A 26,332-nucleotide genomic window follows, 5' to 3' on the forward strand; every position below is an offset into this window, starting at 1 on the left:
CGAGTGTGACACGACATCAGTTTTGTATCTGACGAACACCTTTGTCGAGTCCCACTCGATATTCTTTCAGTCCCATACCTTTTTCGTGAAACGTGCGAAAGAAAACCAGGTTTGCATCCTGGAAATTGTTTCGAGATATATCAAATTTTGTAAAAATTACAAAATACAACAATAGTGGGAATAAAACTGGTATTTAAGTGAATTTGTTTCTTCCTTTATTTATTTCAATTGTCTTGTTTCTTATATATCTTAGTTAAAGTAAATTTCAAATAAAACAATTAAAAACGTTGGGAGCTGCTGGTAACGAAATTGAAATAAAATTCGCGGTGCAAAGGATTAACAGTTTATACAATTTCTTAGCTATTTGTGATAGTATAATGTAACAAGAAAAAAAGAAAGGAAAAAGAAAAAAGAAAAGAAAAGTTAATCAGATAATAATCAGCAGTTTTGCACGATCGCACAATGTATGATCATGTGTATGAACACAGAAACGTGGTAACGTGGACAAATAGCCTAAGAAATATCGGGTGAACCATAAACGATATTACGAGAAAGCCCAAGTGCCGTTAGGCCAAAAGGGCCGGGGAATTGTTACCGGGGCGGAGGGCGGGGGGCGGGTGGTCGTTACCTGGAGAATCGAGTGGTGAAGAGTCGAGTTGGAGAGTCGTGAGTCGAGAGTCGAGTTGTGAAGAGTCGAGGAGTTGCCGAGTTGTTACGAGTTGTAAGCTATTAATTGTGAGTTGTGAATTACCCATTTAGTCGTCTTAGTTATATCATATTAGTGTATTTAGTTCAAGTTAAATAACCATCGTTTCCTGTTTAATCCATTGTAAATAGATCTATATCCCTAATAATTTCTAATATTTTTGAAAAAAATAAAAAAAAAAAAAGAAAAATAGAAATAATGTTACTGGTACAAGTAATAAAATGGTTCATAGGTGTGGAACAATGTGGCAATAAATATCAAATTTAACATTACAATGAAATAATATTCAAATAGGCAAAAAATAACGGAACTTTATCTAGAGGTTGATAACAATTGAATCGAAACATCAAAGTTTATAAGAGTTAAAAAAGTGCTAAAAAAGTGTTACACTTTGGTAAATATTTATTTGTATTAAAAACTAATTCAGGTGCACGATCAAAATTGATCGGATCGAGTGGACGATGGTATTACTACTACTATTATAAATTTTCCACTACGATAGGTGAGTTAAAGCTTGGCCATATCCGTACTAGAGTGAAAATTCTGTATATTAATTAAAGGATATACCATTTATACCATATATTATATAACGGTTTTATAAATTTAATAATTAACTTACGGCATTGTTCAATGTGGTAATAATAATTCAGTGATCTCCTCTCAACAATTCCATCAACAGATTAAACGAGCTGCCTTCTCCTTCAGCACGTTTAGCGCTTAATAATTCCTTTCCTGCCTGGCATGTTCTTTGTAAATCTGGAATTCTCAATAATAATTCGCCAAACTTAGCAGGCATTTCTGGGTACCTTGCGATAGTATATTGTTGCAACGCTTGTAAAGCCTTTTCCTGAGATGCTCTAACTTTTTCAGGTTCTTTCAGTTCACTCGTATCAGAGGTCAACAGTACTATTACCTATAAATAATAAAAATGAAACGTGTTAGTTTTATAATCAGTGTGTATTAGTTATTCGGTTATAGCATAACTTTCAATTAACACTCCGAGGGCGAGCGGCCAAGGGGCTCGCGTGGGTCATTGCCTCTGTCTCTCCGGATCCCAATGTACGCTCGTATGAGAATTTAGCTTTTCATCATAGAATGGTTATTTTCTTACGTCTACAAGTCATGATACGAATGACGATAATCAATGATGGAATAAAAAAGAAGGCTACTGTAGGCAAATAAGGTTTATTACGATGCTGCACGATGCATACAAAACGTTTTAATTTTTGTGTGTACGCTATATATATATATATTACATTTATTACAGTTATTACATTTTACTCTAGAGTTATTGTTATTTTCGAAACAGGTGTAACATCTTTTTCCTTTTCGAGTCGTTTGTTTACCTTTGCTGAATTGTGTAGAATGACGAGCCGAATGGATCCAGACATCGCGTCGCCATCGGAGTGTTAAATTTGTTTGAATGAGAAATTAAAAGTTGTAAAAATGATGTTACAATGCCTAAAATAGAATGTTAGTTGTTTTCTTTTTTCTTTCTTTTCTTTTTGACACGATAAAATGAAAAATATGAAATAAATTAGTTTTTATCTTCTAAAATAACAGTGATTCAAGTTGACGAGCCCAACTATAGAAAAATAGCAGTATCTGTCAAAAGAATCAATCCACATAGCAAATCGATATACACTTTTCACAGCTAACTAAACAGCTTGAAAAAAGCTTTCAAGCGTTTAAAGAATAATATTGTATAATACAGTTACTCCCTTTTTCTTTTTGTTTCGCACGTTTTCTGTAAAAGCAGTAAAATTGACTTTCGAGCAGAATATCGCGTTTTACCGTAATTTTTCAGTAAATCGTGTAAAATATCGGGTAAAATATTCAAAACCATTCGAAGGTCGGAGAAACTCGTCGGAGAAAACGTATAACGTTTTCTTCATATTGTGGCTTCATATAGCTGTTTACATGGTTATATTTCTTCGTAGTTGGACAATATACCTATCGTTACATCAAGTACAAGAATATATTTTTCCTTAATATAATACTGATTTATTCAGTCAGACTATTATAAAATCTAATTATTAACAGGTTTCTATGTGAATGATAAGGTATTTAGATGAAAATGATTAAAAGAAAAGAGCGAAAGAAAAATAGGAACAATTTTATTAACAATTTTCAAATTTAATTGCTAATTTTTATCGTTTATTGGTAAATTTTCAGAAAGAAAGCCTGATTCAAAAGATTCTTATTGCTACTACTTTGAATTTACTTTTTCATAACTAATCATGCTCTCTGCCTATTACTGTCACTGTTAAAACATTTGTTAATAAGAAGCTCAGAGAATAAGTAAACGAAGGAAAAGTAATTACCTTCATCGCCACGTATTCGTACTGATCTACTCGGAGCCTTCTCAAATTGTTAGTAAATGCAAGCATCCTCTCGATGCAGGTCGCTAAGCCAAGCTGCCTAGCTTGTTCCAGTGTAATCGACTTACCGAGAGACACTCTAATTTCACCGGGAGTGCTCATACTGCGAAAGCAGCATGAGAAAAGCAGTAGCTCGCACCAAGAATTAATCAACAGACAGATCTGATCATCGATCGAAATGTTTTTAAATAACGGCAAACTTTTGCACCACTTCACTATTTTGTAGAGTCGATGATCAGCGATATTGCAGAGGTTCGACAAAAAATCAGGATGTTGAGTCGGATTACAATTCGTATTGTTGATTTGAGAACTGCTACCAACGGATGCAGCGTGTTGTTCGTTACCAACGTTAGAAACATTGGAGCATGATCTGTTTTCTCTTCTATTACTAGGATTGCCATTTCCTGTAGTTCTATTGGAGGAACACTCAATACCTGAACCTGTGTCGTTCTCTATTCCAGATCCTCCGTTGCTTCTAACACTCAATAACATTGAATCGTTGTTTCTAGTAAGATTCGTTCCTGCGTTTTGAATCCCGGTCATACGATCGTTATCATTGTAATGCCACAAGTGCTCTACGTCCATGATATCCTGTAAAAGTTGCGGTACCACTTGCATCTTATGGGAGTGATTCGAATGGTGCCTTGCCGGATAGTGATGTTCGTTACCAGCTGGAGCTGGACTACAATTTCCTCCGGTAGCTAATTTGTCGCTGGACATGTTACTTGCAGGACTACCGACAAAATTTGGCGGAAAAGTATATGTACACTGATAGGTACTTCTGCCACCCCTGGTGCGATCCTCTCTAATCGCCTCGAGCTTCATACCTATCAATAATCAGAATTACACAATTTTCACAATTTTGTAAAATAACTAGTACCAATTTGTATGTTTGATAATTTACGTTTCTTCAAAAGACTAGTTCTAATATTAATAATTCTTATATGTTGTTTAAGACGTTGAAATTTATAAATTATAAAAGCGTATAAGTATAAGCAAACTGCCAAATACAGAAGTATCTCGTCTCTCGACACCGCAATAGGTAATCCAATTCGTAAGCGCCATGAAGCACGAATCTTTGTTTACCAAGGACCGCAGGCTATAATATCACTGTACAAGTAATACGATTATAGCAATAAGATTTATATTAAGGATTTCAAATGGTAAAATTTGCATATACACTTGGACGAGAGAGAGAGAGAGAGAGAGAGAGAGAGAGGTCGCAAGCGCATTTTCAGAGAAATTCTAGCAACAGTAACTATTATCCATCCTTCTTTTCGATTAAAACATACTATGAAAACGTTCTACGAAACGTCTTGCGTTATTCAGATAAAAACAAATGATGGCGGTTCCATGCGAAGCTCGTCGATATCCGTTTCTTTGTGAATTTCAAAATGGAAAATATCTCGGAATAACTAAAGATTCCATCTCAGGCCCTGAGAACACACCCATCTGAAACGAATCGTCTCTTCAAGACTTTCAATTATATGGATCCACAGAATCTTGCCCAACGACCGGAGGAAGGCAATTGTTGCAGCGATTTTTAAACCAAATATAAACAATAAGCATTAACCAGAAAGCGACAGCGCTGACCAACACTATGTGCGAGCTTTTAGAAAAGATAATCAACGAAAGAGTTGGTTGGTTTCTACGAATCAACTATCGCTTAGCACAAAACTTGAACGATACCGTTCAAGTCCAGACCTTTAGATTATCATTGAGGGAAACGCGCGTGACCCATAGGCATTGAAAGAGCGCACGATACGATATGGAAGTCGACCTGCAGGTGTCGTAAATACTCTTGTCGATCGAAAAATCAATGAACACAGCCTTTATAACAAATTTCCTGACAAATCGATCTATCCAAGTCGCAGCTAAAGGAATACTTTTAGTCATCGCGCTGTTCCTCATTGCTATCAACGACAACATCTCTTACCAACGTCCTGACACTCACTTGCGATAGAATAGAATTGGTCGAAGAAAGAATCAGATCTGAAATTCTGTATCGAATAATATCCTATAATAATTTATCCTATTCGCTTGGAAACGCCTCCAAGGCTACACCTAAGAAGCACAGAGGTAAATTATATAAATAACATAAAACTATGGATATATATGTCGGAGATGAAGGAACACCGAAACCTTCCCTTTGGAATTTTAGGAAAATCCCGTAACATTGTAATCTAGATTCTACCATAGTTGTAATTAAACAATTGTAGTCATCCAGTCCGGTTGTAATTGTTCGAAACTTGTGATAGCGAGCTTGGGCTCGAGGCGATAACCAGTCGCCGAACGTAGCCGCGGTCAAGGGATGAACGATTTGTCTAACAAAGGCACAGAGTAATTCTATAGCTCTCCTTAAAAGAAATAGTCGTAGCGGCACGTGACAGTAAACATTCCAACGGTTTCTGTCCCGTGGCTCGCCACACGCAGACTCTATCCTTCGGATAAGATGATTGCCAGATGTCAACGCATCTCCACGGTATATGTTTAGCTGGCCGGAGGACCCGTTATAAATCTCTTAAGTTTCAGTTATCTAAAGTCCTTCGAACAGATAAATAGTCTTTGTCCCAACTACGGGAAGATAGGAGAAATCTATTTTTTCCACGAACGACGCTTCCCGCTAGCAACTTTTCCTCAAGGGCTGCTAGCATCTTTTTCTAACCACCGATACGGAGATTGACCAATTAGCAGCAACGCCAATTTCCCTCACCTTTCGAACGAAGGCTTTTCTCGACGAATCCGAGGATCTCGTGTCCTTAGATACACCCCATATAGTTTTTCCTCGGTGGCATCATCATGGGGACGGAGAGTCATTCTCTCGTGTTATCTCATCGACGAAAAGAGTAACGTCTTTACGATCAGTGAATATTTCACGTTTTGTTAACAAAGAGTCAGACCCGAACTTTGTGAGAACGTACGTCTATCATCCCGTTGACCGCGGATTCGTTATCGAACCTAGGATCATTGTCATTAGCTCCTCGAGTATCTAATTATCGCGATTACTTGTCAAATTCTGTCATAATCATATTTGCACTAGTAAATATCTACTCTATTGCATAACGATAACGTCTAATCCAAATGGGGATTCGTTTCACGCCCCTAACCTTAACTCTAATCTTAACGCCAACCCGACATATATATATATATATATATATATATATATATATGGATAAAATTATGGATTGCCTGTACGAAACGCCTAAAATAATAATCTCGCGTGAAAAGACTAAACGTCATCAAATTACCATTACTATATAACAAAACCAGAGACAGCTATGATCCATTACAGGATTATACAAGGAACGTGATAAATTATCTTAAAGATGATTGCCAACGATGCGACGTAAAACGTAGAAGAAAAAGAATATGCCTATTTAAAATGCCTGGAAATCTCGGATTGCACTTTTCCAACTAACGTCGCAAGATCTTTGTTTCGAATAATCCTATTGATCCTAAGCTTGATCCGAAACTAACCCTGATCCGAATCGGTTGTTGCTTTATTGGAATGATTCTACAAATAAAAGATGCGTGACTCGATTATCTTAAATAATCTGAAATCTATCGGTTATCCAGCTAAAACCAGTCCACGAATAAACATGACAACAACTTTCACTCGTCTTACCCATACTGAGGCACTTGTCGAATCTGCAGGCGGGGCATTTTTTCCTGGTAACAACGGTGACTGGACAGCCCGCGCCTCTAAGGCACACATAATTCTTTCGATTCTGGACGGTGCGTTTGAAAAATCCCTTGCACGACTCGCACGAGAATATTCCATAATGAAAACCACTGATCTTGTCGCCGCAAATTGGACACGGGGTATTTATTAGTTGCTGCCTCGTGGATATACCAGACGGTGCCGAGGGTATTCTACAGTCCTCCTGATCGTCCGTAGCAGCGTGTCCTTCTGGAGATAGCTCAGAACCCGGTGCAGAGGAAGTGTAGTGATGAGTAATGGCGGGAGAAGCGGTTGCTGGCAGATGAAGCGGGCTTCCTTGAGCAACTTGATGCTGATGATGCTGCGGATGTCTCGGTTGCTGGACGGGCGAGTGTGTGGGTGGGCTGAGAGAGCCGTAGCTGTAGCAGCTGCTCGAGGCGTCCGAATTGTTTCTCGAGAGGGAGTGTGACAACGAGAGCGACAACGAGGAAGTGGAATTGTTGAAACTGTGTCGCGACAAGGATAGCGACGAAGATGGAACTGGACTTGCCGCGCCCAGGGGAGAGTGACGAGTTGCGTGAGGACTTTGCGTCGGGGAGCTGAATACGCTGTATGCGGAATGAATGGCCGAGTCCGGTGACGGCACCTGAAAAGTTTTCAAGGTGTCAGGAGGCGTGGTAATGGTATTTTTATCGTTTGTATTTAATCCCGTGTATAGGATATTGGTTGCTTAACGCGTATTAACGGTATTATAATATTATTTTCTAATACGAGTAAGTACAGCTTGTGCTACGCTTTATAATCTACATTATTACATACTATTTTATAATTTATAAGTTTTTCCTAAAATATAGTTTCAATATGAACAGTTTTTGCAGAAGACAGCAGTATCCTTTATAAATTTATCAATTTCAAATACCTACGTTTAAATATTAATTAGGAAATAACGGGTTGACTTTCCGTTTGAATATAACGGCAACGTAAATATCAATTTAAAGAAGAAACAGATTGAACAGCTTTTCCTTTTGCACAATAATTGACCAACTAACGATGCAAGTGAATCGGCAAGTTACGCGTTGCGTGTTGCATAAATTTGCATTTTCTTAATTAATCGCTGTTTCACTATTTTACGAGAAATAGGACAGTAGAAAGTAGAATAGCTGACTATGTCCGTTCTATTATCAATTATTATTATTATTATCTTATACGTTTCGACGAACGTAATTTACACGCTCATAATGGATGTGTAATAGGATAAAATTAAAGAAACACGCTGGTTTGTATTACCTGCGATCTCGTGTGGCTATGCTTTGTTAAATGGTGTCTAGGATTCAACACCGGACTGTGATTCGGAGTCGAACTATTGTAACCACCAAGTAATTTTCCTACGAGAAGAGGCAAATCGTTTTGTTGTGTCTGTTCAAGATTCTCAATGTTGCGCTGTTGTTGCTGTTGTTGTATTTGCTGGCCGTGATTCAGAGGTAATCCGGTGTCGTGAAAAGAGCCAAATGTGAAACCTGGGTTGGACTGAAAATCTGGCTCTGGTTTTATGGGAAATTTTTGTTCCATTGGCCCGGGACTCGCGCCACATACTTGAACACCCTCCATTGACGTGTCCTCGTGTGTATCCTGTGATGAAATAAATAGTTTCGTTTATAAAAATGTCCATACCAAAGACGCGTTTCATTTAGGAAAATGACGAAAAATTCGGTTAGCTCGAAGCCTAGTACTTTTTCGCTTCTCAAAGTACTCTATCCTTAGATATACCCTTAAATATATAATAAATAAATACGAATCTGTCCGAAAGTATCGCTGATTTTTTTTCGAAACGGATGCTCTTAGAGAGTTGAAATTTAGCTGGAACCTGTCATGTTGAAACCTGCCATGTTGGAACCTGCTTGGCACGTACTCGGGCCTATCATTGGCCTATCGTTAACCTACGTATTTAACTGGATTTCATCGTTAATTGTCCTTATTATCATTCCGAACTAAATATTATAACGAGTAGTACCATACTTGTTGTTGTTGTTGTTGTTGTTGATAATTTCAAGTATCGTAAGAAACGCTTAAAAAAAGAGCTGCAGTCTACCGATTATTACGCTGTTCTTATACGCTGGTTTTCAAGTGGTTTAGCTCCACCGAGTGATTAGAAAATAATAGCAAGTTACTTAGGGCACGTACTTGATTTGTAATCGTATTGGAAGACATTTCTTGATCGGATAGCTCTCCCTCCCATGACATGGGCCTCTCCGGTTGTTGCTGAGACGCGTCGCTTCCATCGTAACAACCGTTTCCATCCTCGACCTCTCCATCGCCGATTTTCTCCCCGCTTTGACTCTGACTACCAGACACGTCTCGCTTCTTCTTCGTACGCAAATTCACCCCTCGGAAGTCGATTTTGCTTATCTCAACGTCGCTATCCTCCGCGTCATCATCCGCCGTGCTCTGGTCAAGGATGTTCACTCCGATGCCAATACTCTGTGTGCCGGTGCTACTGCCTATCCCCGTGGTAGACACAACATTCGCGCTTCCACATCCCAATATCGAGCCACAGCTTGACACTACCGATACTGTCACGCCATTCTGGCCGCCAAGATACTTGCATATACCCTTGCCTGAAAATCCCATCAGACAGTTTCGTCAGATTTAACAGTTTCATCGCGGCTAATAAACGACGAAGCGAACATTTCCTGCTAAAAATACCGCAATCATTGGCTGTAGCGTAAGCTATAAGATAGAAAAGAATTTCATTAGGCAAAATTATACCATTTCCGATCCAGTATACGATCCTCGGCCAAACATCGGCCAAACTCTGTATCCTCAATTCAAGAACCGAGAGACCAAAAATTATTTCTCTCTTATACACCGATCGATGGATCTTTCTATAAAACCGTTCTCTATAAAACAGGTCACCGAAGCTACAGCGAAATATTTTTTCGATGAGTTTAAGATCGAAATATCCGGTTATACCTAATATCTAACTATACCAACAGCCTATCGCAAGATTCTTGTTTTACCAAGCATTTTCTGCTACAGCAGATACTATATATACAGTAGATATTCCAATAAATGTACAAATTTTATATTTTTTCTTTCGATGATTCGTTCATACCCATCTTAGATAATATACGAACGTACGATTTGGATCAGTTATCTCAGCAAGTAGTAGAGATAACTCTGTGACAATTTCGTACTCGTTATATATATATATATATATATATATATATATTGTCCGTGGCGATATTCTGCCAGCCTCGTACAGTCTCTACTTCACTAATTTGCCATTAGTTTTTATTCAATAATTTGTTAATAATAAGTTTAATAATTTGAAATACTTTTCAAGACATTTGACGATCAAGCTCGATCGAAATTCAAGCTCGAACGATCAGACGCGAATATAGATCCTATTATTATTCCGATTAAAATGGATTAATTTTCTTCACAAATTAGAAGGATTAGTTTAGCAGATGACGTGTAAGAAAACTTGTTATTCTTAATTAATTATTCGTAACAGGAAATTGAAATAATTAAACGTACGTAGTGGTAGACATTCTGTTGGGTTAAACGCCGATATTCTTAATATCTTTAGATACATACACGTACGATGTTTTCTATATTTGCTTCTACGGACTTTGCAAAATACGCTGATAATAAACGAATAAAAGAAATTTCGAAATGCACGTAGATACGTAGATTGGCTCACGAAAGTATTCCACGACTTGTATACACCTATTACGAACATATCGACCGTATTATACGAAATATTTGGAAATTTCCTATTTATAATATTTGTAGCTATTAATTCGTAACGAGATTCCATTATCACGATTATATCGGTCAAGTTTCGAAGAAATTTGAAAACGTAGTGTATACACGAGTTGTAACATATTTACTATATACGCATATGGTATACAGTATACAGTATATAGTATACAATATACAGTATATAGTATATAGGAAAACAGATATTTAGTAAAAGTAACATATTTAACGGCAATTATATAACGACAAGTGCCGCTATGTGCTTACTACAAGTATCGATATTACGGCTATCGATATATAATAGTAGAGTAATACTATGATAATCTTTAGCTAAATGTATGTTTGCAGTAAATATGTAACGTAACTTTTTTATACACTGGCAGATAGGAAATATTTCTATGATAAAACTGTTCAAACATAATACTATCACGAGCTACTGCATATACAGTGTTTTCAAGCTGTTTTACAATCTCGTTACGCGATAGCACGTTATACCGTGTGATCCGTTCTACCGTACTCTCTTTGATCGCACAACAAGCGTGACAATTCAAGTATCGATATAAAACTATATTCTGTAATAAAGGATTACCATCGTGCATGTCCTGATTAGGGGGTACATTGATCGTCGTGACAGAAACGTTCTTTCCCGTTTCGGAGGAGCGGGCCGCGGTGATCGTGCAGGACGGTCCACCGCCAGGGGTGGAGGAACAGCAGCTGGTCGATGAGGTGGCCGATGTGGTGGTCGCCAAGGAGGACGTAGAGGTGGTGCAAGAGGCAGAGACGGAGGCGGAGTTGTCTGGAACGGTTGAACAAGTGGACGAGGAGGCAGCGGTGCAGGAGTTCGTCTTCCAGGTCTGTGAGGTTGGCCACCAACCAGGACCCGGCCCTGGGCCCGGTCCAGGGCCCTCGCTGGGCCCGTTTTGCTCCGACATCCTCAGCTAGTTAATTCGTCACACGCTCGTGACGTGACTCGCAGTCTTCGGACGGTCGTGAAATCCTGCGGCATTTTGGGAACAACTTTTCTGCCTTCTCGAGCAACCAGCCTCTGTTGCTACTTCCAGATAATTTCTATTTTCTCTCACTCGGCGTCTATTAATCACGTTAGCGTGCGTTCGCACATCGAAGAACGACCGGTGCCTGCGTGCCTGCGTGACTGCGTGCCTGCGTGCCTGCGTGCCTGCCAACAGAAAACTTCAACGATTATCAAATTACGATATATAAAGTGAGAATATCGATTGTGCAGTACCTATGTGTCTTTCTGTTCCTGTGTATACAAGGCATAACAGGCGCGCGTAAATACCCTATTATCGACTACCAGCTGATTCCCATAGAAACAAATTTTCTTCATTCCGTTAACATCCCGTTACTTGAGAAAATCGAGAATATTTGAGAAAATATTAAAAATTCGACAAACGTACAACTCGAAATTAATTGGTTAATTTCGGGAGGAGAAACAGCGAATAATCAGAAGCTTGCCGTTTTGCAATTGAAAATTCCAACGTTCACGGAAGAAAGTCTCGTTAAAGGAGTTGCTGATTTAGCAACAGGATATCATTTTCGAAAAACTATGCGGTTATTGATATCAAAAATATCGTAAATAATAATATTTTTGAACTTTGATCGAAATTGATATCGATTTGAACGTTGGTCCGCGAAAGTAAGTAAGAAAAGCAGCAAAACATATTTATATCATGAAAAAATGAGTTATTCCTCCATATAGTACATTTAATAAAACTAATGCAAGATATACTATTATTTATATTATATTTATTTATAATATTAGATTTATAACGTAGACAAGTAAAATGTCGTGTACGCGCGAGTGCAAACATTCTGGAAATTCAACAAGAATTAAAAATAAATAATCAGTAAGAGAATATCTCTGATATCGTATACGTTAAAGTAAAAGTAAAGTGGTAAAGTAAAGAGTAAATAGAGTAGGCATTTAAAAAGGCGTGATAGAAACATTAGATTTAACTTAACAGGAATTAAAAGTACAAAGTTATTACGGCAATGTACTATATTGGAAGCAAGAGTCAAATTCTATTTAGAAAAGATACGAAGAAACAAAGGATTATTACGTTATTACGAATGAGAATTAAGATCTAGAACGAGCATAAAGCTTTTTTAAGTGCGAAGAAAGAGAAACGTTCGGTAGAAAAAAGAGTAATTCTTATCAAGATGATATCAAGTTTCATAGCGAGACGTCGCGTCGTAAGAAAGTGCATTCGAGTGTACGAAGAACGTTTACAGAGCGCGTCTGAGAAGCGATCGCACACATCCAAGTTCCGCTAGTGTGCACTGTGCACCGACGGCCGTCCCGCAAGGCCGGTCCACTTCCGGTCCCGCAGAACCGCCGATCGACCTTCGCGCGGAAACATAAACGCGCTTCGTACTCGTATCTTTTGTTTGTAACTCGGCGATCATGCAACACGATATAATGCACCGAGCAAGGGAAAACAAAAATTATTATACGAAATTCCGTTCGTTTGTCCGTTACAGAACTTGGACGCGCGTGATACTCTGTATGCGCCAATACCGTTAATTATGTATGCCCAGGCAACACGTTGCTATGTCTTTTAACAGACGCAAATTTATAACGCGCCGATTTCTCGTAAAAAAGTATCGCTTAAACGTTGCTTCCAATTATCGATTCGTCGTTAATTCGTTCCAAACTGCTACTAAACCAACTAAAAACTACTACGGTTATTTTGTAAATCGAGTATTGTAAATCACAGCGATCAAATATTTATCTAAGATGCGAAGAAATTTTCAATATCGTTCAAACACACACACGCACGCACGCACGCACGCACGCACGCACGCACGCACGCACGCACGCACGCACGCACGCAAAACGTATAATATATCTTTATACGATTAAGATTATTTATTAATCAGATATGAAAGGAGAAAAAAATGTTGTTTCGGTTTTGTCATTTTCTACAGAAAGTATTATCTTTAAATACAGTTTCAGAAAATATAGTTTTCAGACGAAGCGGATAGGACGATAGGACCGAATCGCACGATAAAAAGAAAATAATTTTCCTAACTACGCGTATATGATAAATCTCATATTACTGATAAATTTCGTATTACTTTATTTCTTTTGCAATTACCGTTCAGTCCTTGAACATATTCCAGAAATACTCATGATACAAGTCTTTTCTTTCCTTCGTAACGTATATATCATATACCGTAAGAACTATTCGCTAAATGAAGCGGGCAAGCGACAAGAAACATTGTAAAACATACTACGACCAACTATTTTTCTATTTAATTTTCTTTTTAGCTTTTTATTAATTTTATTAATTTTCTTGCTAATTAATTTTCGCTCACGCGTTAAATTTCGCATAAAGCTATGCGACTCGGGCGAATATATTTCTATCGTATATTTTATCCTATAAAAATTTCATTTTATTCGTATAAAATTTATTTCTATTTTCGTTACGTTACGTTACGTTCGTTAGAAAGTTATTTAAATAAATACAATTTTCGCCCAAAGTTAGATTATACGCTTCAAATCTCGAGTATACGATCCTGTATATATATGTTTTTCATACTACTAACTTGTTACTTGTAAAGTTTTTAAAAGCATCTGTTCGACGGACGGACGACATTGCTTCGTATAGCGGTAACTATCAGTCGGTAGGATATCATGGAAGAGTGGAAATTTTGGTGTAACCGACCAGCGGGAAAACGGGAAGAATTAAACGGGAAGAAGTAGGAAAATGAAGCGTCACGCGGCTATATCGGCCTCTTCTCGGATGTTCGCAAAGGCCACGACGATGGTAGTTACAACTATGGCTGCGACGCCGACGGTAAGGTCAAGGCCCTCTGCAACCGCCCTACCCAACTCCCATGCAGCTTCGTGGTCACGTGACGCGACTCAAGGTCTTTTCTCCCTACTTTAACCGCGCTATCCACCACGATGCACCAGGATTGCACTTTTTTTTGTATATTCGGACGAACGCAGTCTCATAACGTTTTACCTTTATCGAGAACTTGAGGAGAAAACGTTCTCGTTTCTGTCATTTTCTCTATTTTCTATTTTCCAAGTTCTCTATTTCGCTTCTATCTGCAGTCTTCAAAATTTCTCCTTCGTCCCAACACTCTACATACGATGTTTATATACTATTTCTTTTCTTTTCTTCTCTTTTCTTTTATTAGCGAAGTGAATATAGCGATATAGAAGAATATGGCGAGGAGTTTGTATAATAAAACGCAACAAACTAACGAGATCGGGTATATATTTTATCAGATATATCATACATATTACGTATATTATCGGTATGGTATCAGGTATCGTATAGTTTCGATTCGTAAAGATCAATGGTCGATATAAGAATGCCAATTGACTAATTTAGTCAAATGGTTGAAACACGTCGTTGTTCTAGACAACGTTATTTCTTATTTATTATTTACATGTACATATACGTATATGTGATCTACGTTAGTCGATTCTATCGAAATCATTGAAACGCTCTTTTTTCTTTCTTACCTTAATCCGATTATCTGCGTACATGTTTTAATTTGGCGACGAACAATTACTATTCTCTGCGGAATGGACGATTTTTCATTCGGATGTGTCTTTTCGGGGGTATTTTGGGCGGCTAAAGCCGTAAACGGGGATCGTTGTTCACGGAAGCGGACGGTTATGAAAATTCCGCCTTACGAACGTTTGGCCGACAAAGATGCCAACTGCAGAACCGCGAACACCGTGATCATTACCTCGCGAGAGGTAAGCGGTAAGCAACAGAACGAGCGACGATACAGTCAACGCCACCGTTTCGCATGCCAATTTTGCCGCTTAGCGTTCGCCGCTCAGAGAGCGGCATGATCGCGTCCTTAGCCAACCGCCTCGTTCCAATCGAATATTTTATACGGTAAAAGCGGTATATCATTATTAACAGTACTACTATTTAATTTGCAGATTGATTCTCCGTATGCAATTATTTATAAATCCTTGATACAAGTTATCGTTATATTGGACAGAATCGCGCAATTTACCATTCTACTGGAAAAATTATCCTTGAAAAATGTTTCGTATAGTTACGCATTCCTAAAATATCATCCGTATATGTACATGTATCATATGTGTATAGTGTACGGTGTACAGTGTATAGACACACAAACGATGCTAATTTTGCTATATGATAATTTATAAAAGGAAGTAAAATTAGTAAGTAAACGATAGTAAAAGTATGTAGTTTTAAATCGACTTTTTTACGAACGAACTTTAATACGTTCAAGTGGAAGGAATAACGTTGCTGAATCGTGCTATAGCGTAATTACGACGTTGATATTTCATTTGCAGTTGTAAATATATAAAGATTCGTTATCGATCGAAGAAATAGTTGACTTTTTTTTAAATAAAAAATTAAATTACTACTAGTCGATACTTACCGTGGCAAGTGTATCAATTATCAGTACTCCGTTCTCTTTACGCGAATTATAAACGTGTATTAAAAAGTACGTTAGTTTCTCGAACTCTGCCGATTCACTCGTCCATCTTATAAAGCTAATTTGAAAAATTCATTCATTGTATGTATATCCGAGAATCGATTTTCGATTACAGGGCAAAGAAAATTTTGCCCCTTGATCGGAGAGTAATATGGTGGCACGATTGACAAGGGTCTGTCTGATTCGTGAAACCAATAGAAACGATAATAAAAAGGAATAAATCGACGATACAAAAGAGAATTTTTTTCATACAACGCTTCGTTCGTCGTTAAATCGAATTTGAAACTGTTATATTATACAATATAGAAAGTGGAAATTGGGAAAAGTTAGGAAATCGCATAATTACAGTATTTTCGATTTGCTTATCGATCGATGTTAGCTTCATGCCTAGATAAAAGATACGAGGATGGCAGGTGACGCGGAAGAGGGATCGATGACCTTAAGAGTACACGACGCCGGCTCTATTTCGAGCGGGTCGTACATATGTATATACCGTAGGCCCCGATTAAGATTCGGAATGACCATGAAAGAAGCAAGTACGACCAGCCACGTTTGTTTTCCTATTACGTTAGTCTTGTCAATGCGGATAATACGCGGGCCAAGTAAGACGTTATCGTTGACCACATCCATCGTTCGTTTCACGTCCACACTTTTCGTTAGAGATTATCGTTAACGTTTCGCGTCGTTTTAACGTTACGCCCGAGAATGATTTTCATAACTCGCAGAATGACACAAAGACAGCTTCTCCTTCGTAGAAACACGAGGCAGGCGATTAAAATGTCGCAAATTTACATAAATACGAAATAAAATTGTCTCGATAATAAGTTGCGTTTAAACATTCTTTAAATCGTCTACAAAATATAAACAAAAATTTTTATTTTATTTTTCCTTCAAATTTATCTTTTTAAAGGTATTAATCGACGCTGGCACGAAGAAAAGTTAATTTACATTCGAGCGACTGAAACGCGTCTTCTCTCGTAAATGCCTACGTTACGACGAGTGTCATCCGTGAGCGATATTGGCAATTATCGCGTAATGAAACATTGATTCTCTTATAATCGTTAAAAACTATCGGATTAACGATTAATCGTTCTAGCTCTCGCAATCTCACACCGGTTGGCTCCAAGAGACAAATTTTAATTACCAAATAAACGCTATGTTTCGCGGAAATGCGTATCGGCGACGTAATCTCTCTCTCTCCCTCCCTCCCTTTCTAAGCAGACATCAACGAAGGATAAACGTGCGCAACGAGTTATGAACTGCATAAATCAAACGAACTGTCAAACTAAAATTTATATCGTCCTGCGAACAAAAATGAATACAGAAATGAATAAAAATATTAATACAAGAATTAAAGTAAGTAGTCATGTTAAAGTAAAAAGAATTAACGTATTTGAAACGTACGCTTCTTTAAGCAAATGTCGGTACAAACGGTATTGATACAATACATCTAATCCTTTTTCTAATTCTTTTCCACCCATCCTTTTTCTAATTCACGCACGTATTTTTCTATTACGTCAAAATAAAAAAATATCGGCGTATCCGAATTAAAGTTACTTTGATTAATTTAGTTACTTTATTACATTGTATCATAAAGTTACCGAGAGACTTACTACGAGAGAATTGCTAGACTCGGTTGCTAGGAAAACATTCGGCATTTTATAAATTTATAGCGTAGTCGATGTTTGAGTTTAGCTTCGAGAAAATGATAAAAAATTATAGCAGACATTTTAACAATCGAATTATTTAATAATTAATTATTAAATACGATAGAAGAAACATTTTTCTCAACTTAGAAGGTAGACGGTAAATAATAAGAAACGCGAGTCGAAAAATTTCATACGATGAATTGTCTTGCTACTTCTACCGAACGATAACGCGCGATAATTGTACGTTTACAAAGACTGTACGTTACACAATGAGCATACTAAGGTATTTCATAGAAGCTTTCCTTGCAATCGCGTTCCACGTAAGTACAAAAAGTACTGGATTCGACGTGGAATCTCTCTGCCCCCTCTCTGTGTTTCACTTGCAAGGTAGGCGCGGGTTTTCCTTTCACCCGGGCCAGTCGGCTCGAGTAGGCCCAACTGCATATACATATGTACACGCTTAATATCTCGTTGAACGCGCATACGTTCCTACGTAACAACTTCACACGAATATTCTCCATAGCTGCGCGCTTATGAACGCACCTTCTAACCTTAATCACATATACCTTTTTCTCGTTTTCTCGTTTCTTATTTTTCGTTTTTTCTCTTATTTTACCCATTCTCAGCATTCTCTGATTTCTCCTTTTACTTACTCGACGGTTAATCGAAATCGAAATACGAAACAAATTTCAAAATACTCGTTACAATCAAGATTTTTATAATTAATATATTATCGGTGTTGTACAGCGGTAAAGATAAAACTGTTATCCTTGATCGAGCCTAAATGTAACCAACGTATTCGATAGGATTTATCTTTCACAGCTAAAGATGATTCTAAGAAAAATTATAATCAACGCGAATTTAAAATACGTTGCTTTCGCGATCAATCTTGTATTACGATATATTCTGCGATAGTTGATCGGCGAGCGATCGAAAGCGGTAGAAAAAAATAAAAACGTTCTAGATAAGACGACCAAGGTTACATAAAAATACGAACAATGCCCATTTTTCATTTGCTGGATACGACACTTTATACGAGGTTATATGTACATACATGCCGATCGAGGATACTCAGCGGTCTGGTCTGAGTGTCAATTAAAATTATTATAGCCGGTCGAGAAGCATTTTTCAGCAGCATCGGGAAACCGGTTCGGTTTGGCATCGGCTGCAATAGCCAGCTACCGTCGTCTCGTGTAAGTACAGTACCGCATTTTGTTTTCGCCTGGCTCAACGAGATCGCGTCCAATTGGTTTCGCGCTTGAGAAAAATTCACACCGCCCCGATGCCGATAGAAAACGATCGGTAGCGGCGCCTAATACCTTAGTTAGACCTAATAGATTAGTTAAATTTTCAAATTATTTTCAAAATTTGAAAAATCATCGAGGACCTGTACATCGAACCATAAGAGGGTGCAAACAATACCATATCTTATACGAATTTTAACCGATATTGCAAATAAAATACAATTCTAGATAAAACAAAGTTTATACAATTCCGTTGGATATCGCTTTTGGAACATAAAGATTCGAAAGTTTCGTTTGCCCGGAAACTCGTGCACACTTGAAATTTAATTTTCTTAAAGACCAGGTTATATTACGGGTCAAATTCTGTCAAATCCTGTCAAACGCTGCCAAGTCCTGCCAACCTAACCCCAAAGTAAATAAAATCTAATTATATCTTACATTTCTACTAGAACGTAAAGGAATGTTGCGTTTCTACGTTACTTTCCCCTCGACTTGTTGACATCACCGCCTAATTGCATTTACAGTCGCGTGTCTGCTGAATCAAAAATACACATTTATTATCGTATTTCACCTGCATATTTCCAAACGCATCATCCATCATCCATATAGAAGAGATCGAAGAAGAACATTGTGTTCGCATATTCGCGACAGATTCGCTACGATTCTCTATCAAAACTTTCGATTAAACCGTTTTCCAACGTTGCGCGTGCAATTTTTCTTTTAACCTTATTATCTTTTGACCTTATTAATCGAAGGGTTAAAAAGTGATTCCGCTTAATTTATTTTTATTAAAAATATTTAAATGCTAATAGTAAATTGGCAATTGGAAACGAACAGATTTAAAAGAGATTCGTATTCTCTGTTGGCAATATTTATAATACACGGCGGTACATTTACAATCGTCGTAAGTCGATTGGATAAGAAAGTAGATGAGCGGAGGAAAAAGCGTGGCTAGCAATAAGTATGCGGCATGCTCGAAAAACTTACTTTGCGAAAACAAATAGGAGGAAGAAAAGAGGGAGATTGCCGTCGAGTAGCAACAAATGATCGAGGTGCGGTCGAGCTAGTAAGTACGTCGGGAAAGGTTCATCAATATTCATAAGTCTCACTAGGCCTATCCGCGTCTCAAGGATCCAGGGAGTTTCCAGTACACGCTCCTTCTCCCTATCTCTATTTTTCTCTTTATCTCATTTTCTCTTTTTCTCTTTTCATGTACGTGGTGTGGGACTACGTATACCCGACGAAAGCCATTCGCGCGACACGGATTTGTCTTCGTAATCTGCACATTGCACGTATGCGCGCATACCTATTCCCACTGCATAAACTGCATTCTATATCGACATTGTCATATCGCGTTACCGTTTTCATATCCCTGTGTGCGTCGGGGCAAACATATATTCGGATGTCTCCTTCTACGTCAACTCTGATAAAATCACAAAATAAACAAAGACAAATACTCTGAAATATCAGCTGTGCTATATATTTGAATCTAAATTATTTCACGCTTTCTCATCGTTCAAGTTAGCTGTATCTGGAATTACGTCGTTTTCACAAAAAATCCAATACCGTTTAAACACAGAGGACCAAGATTAATTAAGAAATATTCGTTTCCATATTAAATAATATGTATATATTTTATATGTAAATAATATTCTGTTTTAATGAAAAATTTAATGCAAAATAACTCGTAGATTTCAATATTATAATAACGAATTTTAATCATTTTTATTACGTTTTGTCACGTTGATCAAACAGTAACAGCATTTGCAAATTTTTCTTCCAAATTATTTCCAACTACAAGGAAATTATTAAAATAACTAACTTTAAAACGTACATGCATACGCAGATACTAGATAATGTATAATATCAGTATTGTCAACAACTATTTTTCAACCAAACAAGAGATATCAACTTTTCCATAATAATTTCCATATATTCGTTCTTTAGATTTCGATAATACGAATATAGATGTCTTTGTATTCCTATTGCTTTTTAAAACCAAATAACTTATATCAGAAATCATTATTTACGAATTAGTTGTATTTAAATGTGCATCGATCGAGGTGCAGTTTAGAATGTATAATAGATAAGCTGTGTATCGAAATAACAGTTGAGTTGTTTTAAAAGTTTAAGATATTCTTAGTAACCTTAATTGTATAAGATGGCTTATAAACATTGACTTAATCGAAAATAAATATTTGACAATTTAATTTTTCTTCGAAATTCCATTCATTTACCATTTAATAATAATTTTGACGACAATTTAATTTTTATTTCCTAACATTTCTCTTTATAACAAAATGTTTGCCGACTCCTTTTTAATACTTACCGAAAATACCTACCAAGTTTTATCCAATCCTACATTACGTTATAATTTTAAAAACATTTTCTGTTAGTGCCAATTTCTCTTTAACACAGTCTTTATAGCGTTTACTTAGCTCGTTCGTTTACTTGTACGTGCATACATACGCACATACGTATGTAGATCATACGTATTTGTACAGTCCGTGTATGCGTATGACACGTATTGCACGTGTAATGTATACACACGTATAGTATATACTTTGCGGTCGTGATAAGATCGAGAAGGAACTTGCGCAATCTCGAGTTGCGATTACCACTGTCGTGGACAGACCCGTCGCCGCCACTGTCGATAGATTTTACCTGTATCTTGCATTTTCTATTCTATTAACGGAGAAACTACTCGTTACCTTAAAACTTTAAGATATTGAGGTAGATACAAGAATCGTATGGAACTTCTTAATGAAAATGACTTTCGTAATGTTTCCAACGGTAACTCTACTTTTATCTTGCATTGCCATATTCCCAAGTCGGTGCTTAAAGGTTACGTTAACACGAGATACGTATATCGAGGCTATCTTTACCGCATGTATCGCGTAATAGTTGCCATTACATTTTTATTTTTCTTTCATCTAGTATCCAGAATTAGCAGTTCTGAAGGAAGAAATTTGAATCGACCGAGTGTTTACAGAATATTTTTCTAGGTTAGGAAATACGTACCGTTCGTTCATTGCAAATCCGCGAGATGACCTCGAAAGTGATTTGCAGGCTTTGGAAGAGGCGATTGCAAAATCGGAATGTCTGATAGTAATACAGGTTTCCATGAAATTTGATATACGCAGCGCAAGACATCGTGGATGAGCAACATTTGACAGCTTATAGACTTTATTATTGGATTTCCTATAAAATTTTACATTCAATCTCAACAATTGAAAATGCAAACAATTTAATACGATTCCTTTCAATATATTAATTCATTTCGATAGACTTTTATTCATAAAAAAAAAAAAAAAAAAAAAAAAACGCAAACATTTTCCCTCATTTCTGTTACAAATTCCATGGCTAATTTATTTTTCTTATTTTAAATTTTTTACATCTTTCTTATTTTCACATATTACATGTAACACATATTACATACATGTATATACGATAGAGGATTCGGCCGAATAACACGTGTAAGTGGCCATGAGGTGATTCTTTATGCAGAAATAACAAGGAAATATAGAATACAAGTTTTCTTATGTGACGCTTCGTTCTCGAGAAAACCGGCTTTGAAAATTTGTCAATGATTCTTGCTGCTCTAGAGTACTTTGCAAAATTCTTCCTGTCTTCGGTAATCTTAGTAAAGCAATTATCTACCGCAGGTAGATATAAATATTAAATACTTTTGAAACAGCAATACTCTTGAAAATAGATTATATCGAACAAATTTCAACGATATTAATCACGGAGCGAATTTTTATCATTATTATTGGTAAATGTTCGCGAAACCACCTCTGCCACCTCTGATGTGTCGATGATTCTTTAACATGTTGTCAAGGTCATCACCCCGAGTAGTGTTACGAAGGTTTTGCTCGATTGTCGCCGTTCATTAAAAAGTTATTATTAAAAAAATGTTTAAACAAAAGTATATCATTTTCCGCACATTATTTATCGCATCACTGTTATCATATATGATAAAGTATAGTATTATTATATTCAATTATAATAAATAATGTATAATATATATATATATATATACATATATATGTATATCGATCCTACTGTATCGAAATATCAAATAATTGTAGTATAAACTTTTCAATACGATAATGATTTTTTAACAAACGGCGACACCTAATTGAAATCTTCGCAACGTTTTACTCAGGTTTAATGACCTTGATAGCATATTAGAAAATTATTGAAACGAGAGATGTATTATTTTAAAAAAATGATAAGCGGCCTGACAGATATAGAAGAAAGTATGTCGGTGCTAAAATTTGTATCAATAACGTCATTACTGATTGTGTTCGCTATTCTCACGTATACCGCTATAGGCTAACGCCCCATTCATTTGATCCCGTTTCCTTTTTTCTGTAACAGCCAGCCTCGAGTCAGTGATTTTCTTGTGTTCCTCTACTTCTCCCTATTCTCTCAACCGTTTTCGTTTGTCTTTCTCAATTTAGTTCATTATTTCAATAAAGAATATAAAAAGAATTAATTTACTCAATGAATTCTTTTTAATTTACCATATGAAGGTTTAGCTTCAAGGAATAAATTAAAGCAGAAACAAAATACATCAAGAGTGTTCGTGTACATACTAAAAAATGATTGATTGTAATAGGCGCAAGCCTCGATGTAATAAGGAAATACGATACAATACGATACGATACGATACGATACGATACGATACGATACGATATGATACGATACGATACGATACGATACGATACGATACCATACCATACCATACGATACAATACACTTTCAGTAAAGAATTATTAGCAACATACATCTTGTAGAACAGAAAGCATTATTAAATTGTTTGAGAAAGTTGTATTACTTTAATTGTATACCATATGTCGTAAGATGAACTCGTTTTGTAATTATTTTCCTTACTGCTTATCTAAATGAACAACTTTATTTTATCCTTATCTTGCTATTACATTTATTTTGCTATTTTGCTATTGTCTATTCAATCTAACGTATTCGAACATTATCCAACTACTAACCATAACCATTATATGTATACGTCTATCTATTATTTATTGCACAAATCTTTACCTTTTCATCTAATTTACCTAGTTAATTAGCTATGCACTTTATCTTCGCATTGTTCTCTTTCTTCTTTTACAATTTCTTCAACAGTCCACGGCCCTATTTTTACTCCTTCATTCTCTATCTCTCCTATACTAAATATCTATATATACTATTACTGATCCCTCTAATTGCCTATACTCTCTTATCACCAGCTCTAATAAATAAATAAATAAATAAATAAATATATATATATATATATATATATATATATATATATATATATATTATTTATGTATGAATTAACAAGAAACTATAAACTCTAACATAAAAAGATTATTGTACGCTATATATTATATATTAAATCGATTCAACTCAACGATAGTTTACATTTTCGAAATAATTCTTGTAAATGAAGTGTTTTATTAATTCGAGCAACTTCCCATTATAAAAACTTCATCGTGAAAGGGGAATGAGAAGTACTATAGTTTAGGTTAGAGGAAAATAAAAAAAATCGATATCGAGATGAAAGAATCGTATAACCTAAAAAAGACAACTAATTACATAACAGTGTAATTCTTGCATCGTTCGATATAGTTTTCATAATTCTGATATATCAAAATACGATTTGGTAACAAATACAGAAATTCCATTAGCGAATTTTAATTAAAATCCAATACGATGATAGAATGTCAGACTTTCGTTCCAAGTTCCTTGATCGAAGATAACTTGACTACGCGCTACATTTCGCGTTCGACCTTCGATTTGATAACGTTAGGATAACATTTCGATGAGAATGCATTTATCACCTCACACGGAGCGATTAAACCGACTCACATAAGATTTCATACATGTGAAAAGTGATATCCTTATTAAGAAAAAAATGAAACACGACATACCAGTTCTAATAAAAGCGTTCTACAAATAGATAAAACTAAAACTACTAAAAATATTGCTAGCACTCTACAAATAATTTCCCTCTATATTAAAAGAACTTTTTTTTTTACTTTTCTTCTCTGCATTACTACAACCAAAAATTTAAATGAAAATAAATTATCTCTGCACATTTTCATTCGTTACTTATTCCACAACAATCTCTCTTTCCACATACAACAATCTCCGATGTTCATATGACGTTAAATTCGAATTTTTCTGTAGTTGTTTAAACGCATAAAGACGTTAAACATCGACAACGACACAATAACAAAGTGGATGTGTAGACAAGCACAAGCTCAAATTCGATAGCTCCGTTTCACATACAGAAATCACCAAAATGCATCATGATGGTGAATTCAAATTTCCATATCGATCTTTAAACACATAAAGGAGTCGAGCGTCGACGAGTCAACATAGTAGTTTCGTAGACGAGTTAGAGGTCGAACTGGAGCTCGATAACTCGTCTTCTTGGCTTAACGGATTCACTTAGAACACGAAACGTCCATATACAGCGCGTTACGAGAGAAAGAAGTCAGCGCGCGCGCGCGCTCGATCGAAGAAACCTTCAGCCACAAGAATCTCGCGTTAAGGAGCACTGATCCGCACTGTGCATCGTGTATTACCTCGGGGAGGTGGGGATAGAGGTGCAGAGTGCAAGAGGGGAGCGCGGAGGGGCTCAAGGCCGGTCACGCCGTCATGCCAGAAAGCCTGCGCGCCGAAATATCATGACTGTTCAACTCGGTTAGCCTCTCTTGCTGCTCCGATTACTTCGCCCCGTTCGTAGACACGCGGCTATATCACGTTCTCGTTCTTCTGTCGTGGACGAAAGTCGCGGAATCATGAAAATTTTGTGTCAACAATTCCATCCCATGGATTAATATACAGAGCAGGGTAAAAAGGGATAAAATAAAGGGATTGTGATGTATAAAGTATAAAAGGGAAGGAGAGGCGGAGAATCGACTCTAGGACAGGTGGTACAAGCACGGAGGCTGACAGCTGATAGTTCGTGACTTTTGTATCGAGGGAAGTTACGAAACTCGTTACCACGAGAAAGGCTACGACACAGTCTCGCAGAAAAGAAACGGAACACGTCGGTGTGTGAGAGCGTGCGTGTCGAGTGCATTCGCGAGTGCATTCGCGGTCGAGAAAGAGAAAGAGGAAAAGGACGTGAAGAGACAAAAGGGAGAGACGGAGAGAGATAGATAGTTAGAGATAGGCAGACAGATAGATAGGTAGGTAGATACATAGATAGATAGATAGATAGATAGATGGATGGATAGATAGATGGATAGATGTATAGATGGATAGATGGATAGATAGATAGATAGATAGATAGATAGATAGATAGATAGATAGATAAATAGATAGATAGATAGATAGATAGATAGATAGATAGATAGATAGATAGATAGATAGATAGATGGATAGATGGATGGATGGATAGAGAGAGAAAGAGAGAGAATGCGCGAAATCTGCAATCGATCGATCTGCGA

At 36.8% G+C, this 26,332-nt stretch overlaps 2 protein-coding genes and 1 long non-coding RNA gene across 10 annotated transcripts in view; 2 read left to right on the forward strand and 1 right to left on the reverse strand.

Moving 5' to 3' along the window:
• The window catches only part of LOC100650434 (nuclear hormone receptor FTZ-F1 beta), a 32,347-nt gene that overhangs the window by 4,316 nt on the left and 1,699 nt on the right, over positions 1-26,332 (reverse strand). The window contains exons 2-8 of one of the 7 annotated variants that reach the window (XR_007223873.1): positions 11,100-11,687; positions 8,930-9,363; positions 8,036-8,377; positions 6,713-7,394; positions 3,031-3,914; positions 1,326-1,619; positions 629-726 (exon numbers count right to left, since the gene is read on the reverse strand). Coding sequence is in view for 5 of the 7 variants with exons in the window: in XM_048405302.1 (XP_048261259.1) it covers positions 1,353-1,619; positions 3,031-3,914; positions 6,713-7,394; positions 8,036-8,377; positions 8,930-9,363; positions 11,100-11,442 (2,952 nt within the window). In the remaining 2 variants the exon portion in view is untranslated. Of the gene's footprint in view, positions 1-628; positions 858-885; positions 1,236-1,325; positions 1,620-1,872; positions 3,915-6,712; positions 7,395-8,035; positions 8,378-8,929; positions 9,364-11,099; positions 11,702-11,756; positions 11,877-26,332 lie in introns of those variants that run through there. The other 6 variants (XR_007223874.1, XM_048405302.1, XM_048405304.1 and 3 more) reach the window with 6 other exon arrangements.
• Positions 21,526-22,150, forward strand: LOC125384985. The gene is made up of 2 exons (XR_007223890.1): positions 21,526-21,659; positions 21,872-22,150. It is a non-coding gene; the product is annotated as an uncharacterized LOC125384985 (long non-coding RNA).
• The window catches only part of LOC110119237, a 66,489-nt gene continuing 65,772 nt past the window's right edge, over positions 25,616-26,332 (forward strand). For both annotated transcript variants that reach the window (XR_007223879.1, XR_007223881.1), the window contains exon 1: positions 25,616-26,071. The gene's annotated coding sequence lies outside the window, so the exon portion shown is untranslated. The remainder of the gene's footprint in view (positions 26,072-26,332) is intronic.

Source organism: Bombus terrestris, chromosome 4 (assembly GCF_910591885.1).
Source record: "Bombus terrestris chromosome 4, iyBomTerr1.2, whole genome shotgun sequence".
Taxonomy (NCBI): domain Eukaryota; kingdom Metazoa; phylum Arthropoda; class Insecta; order Hymenoptera; family Apidae; genus Bombus; species Bombus terrestris.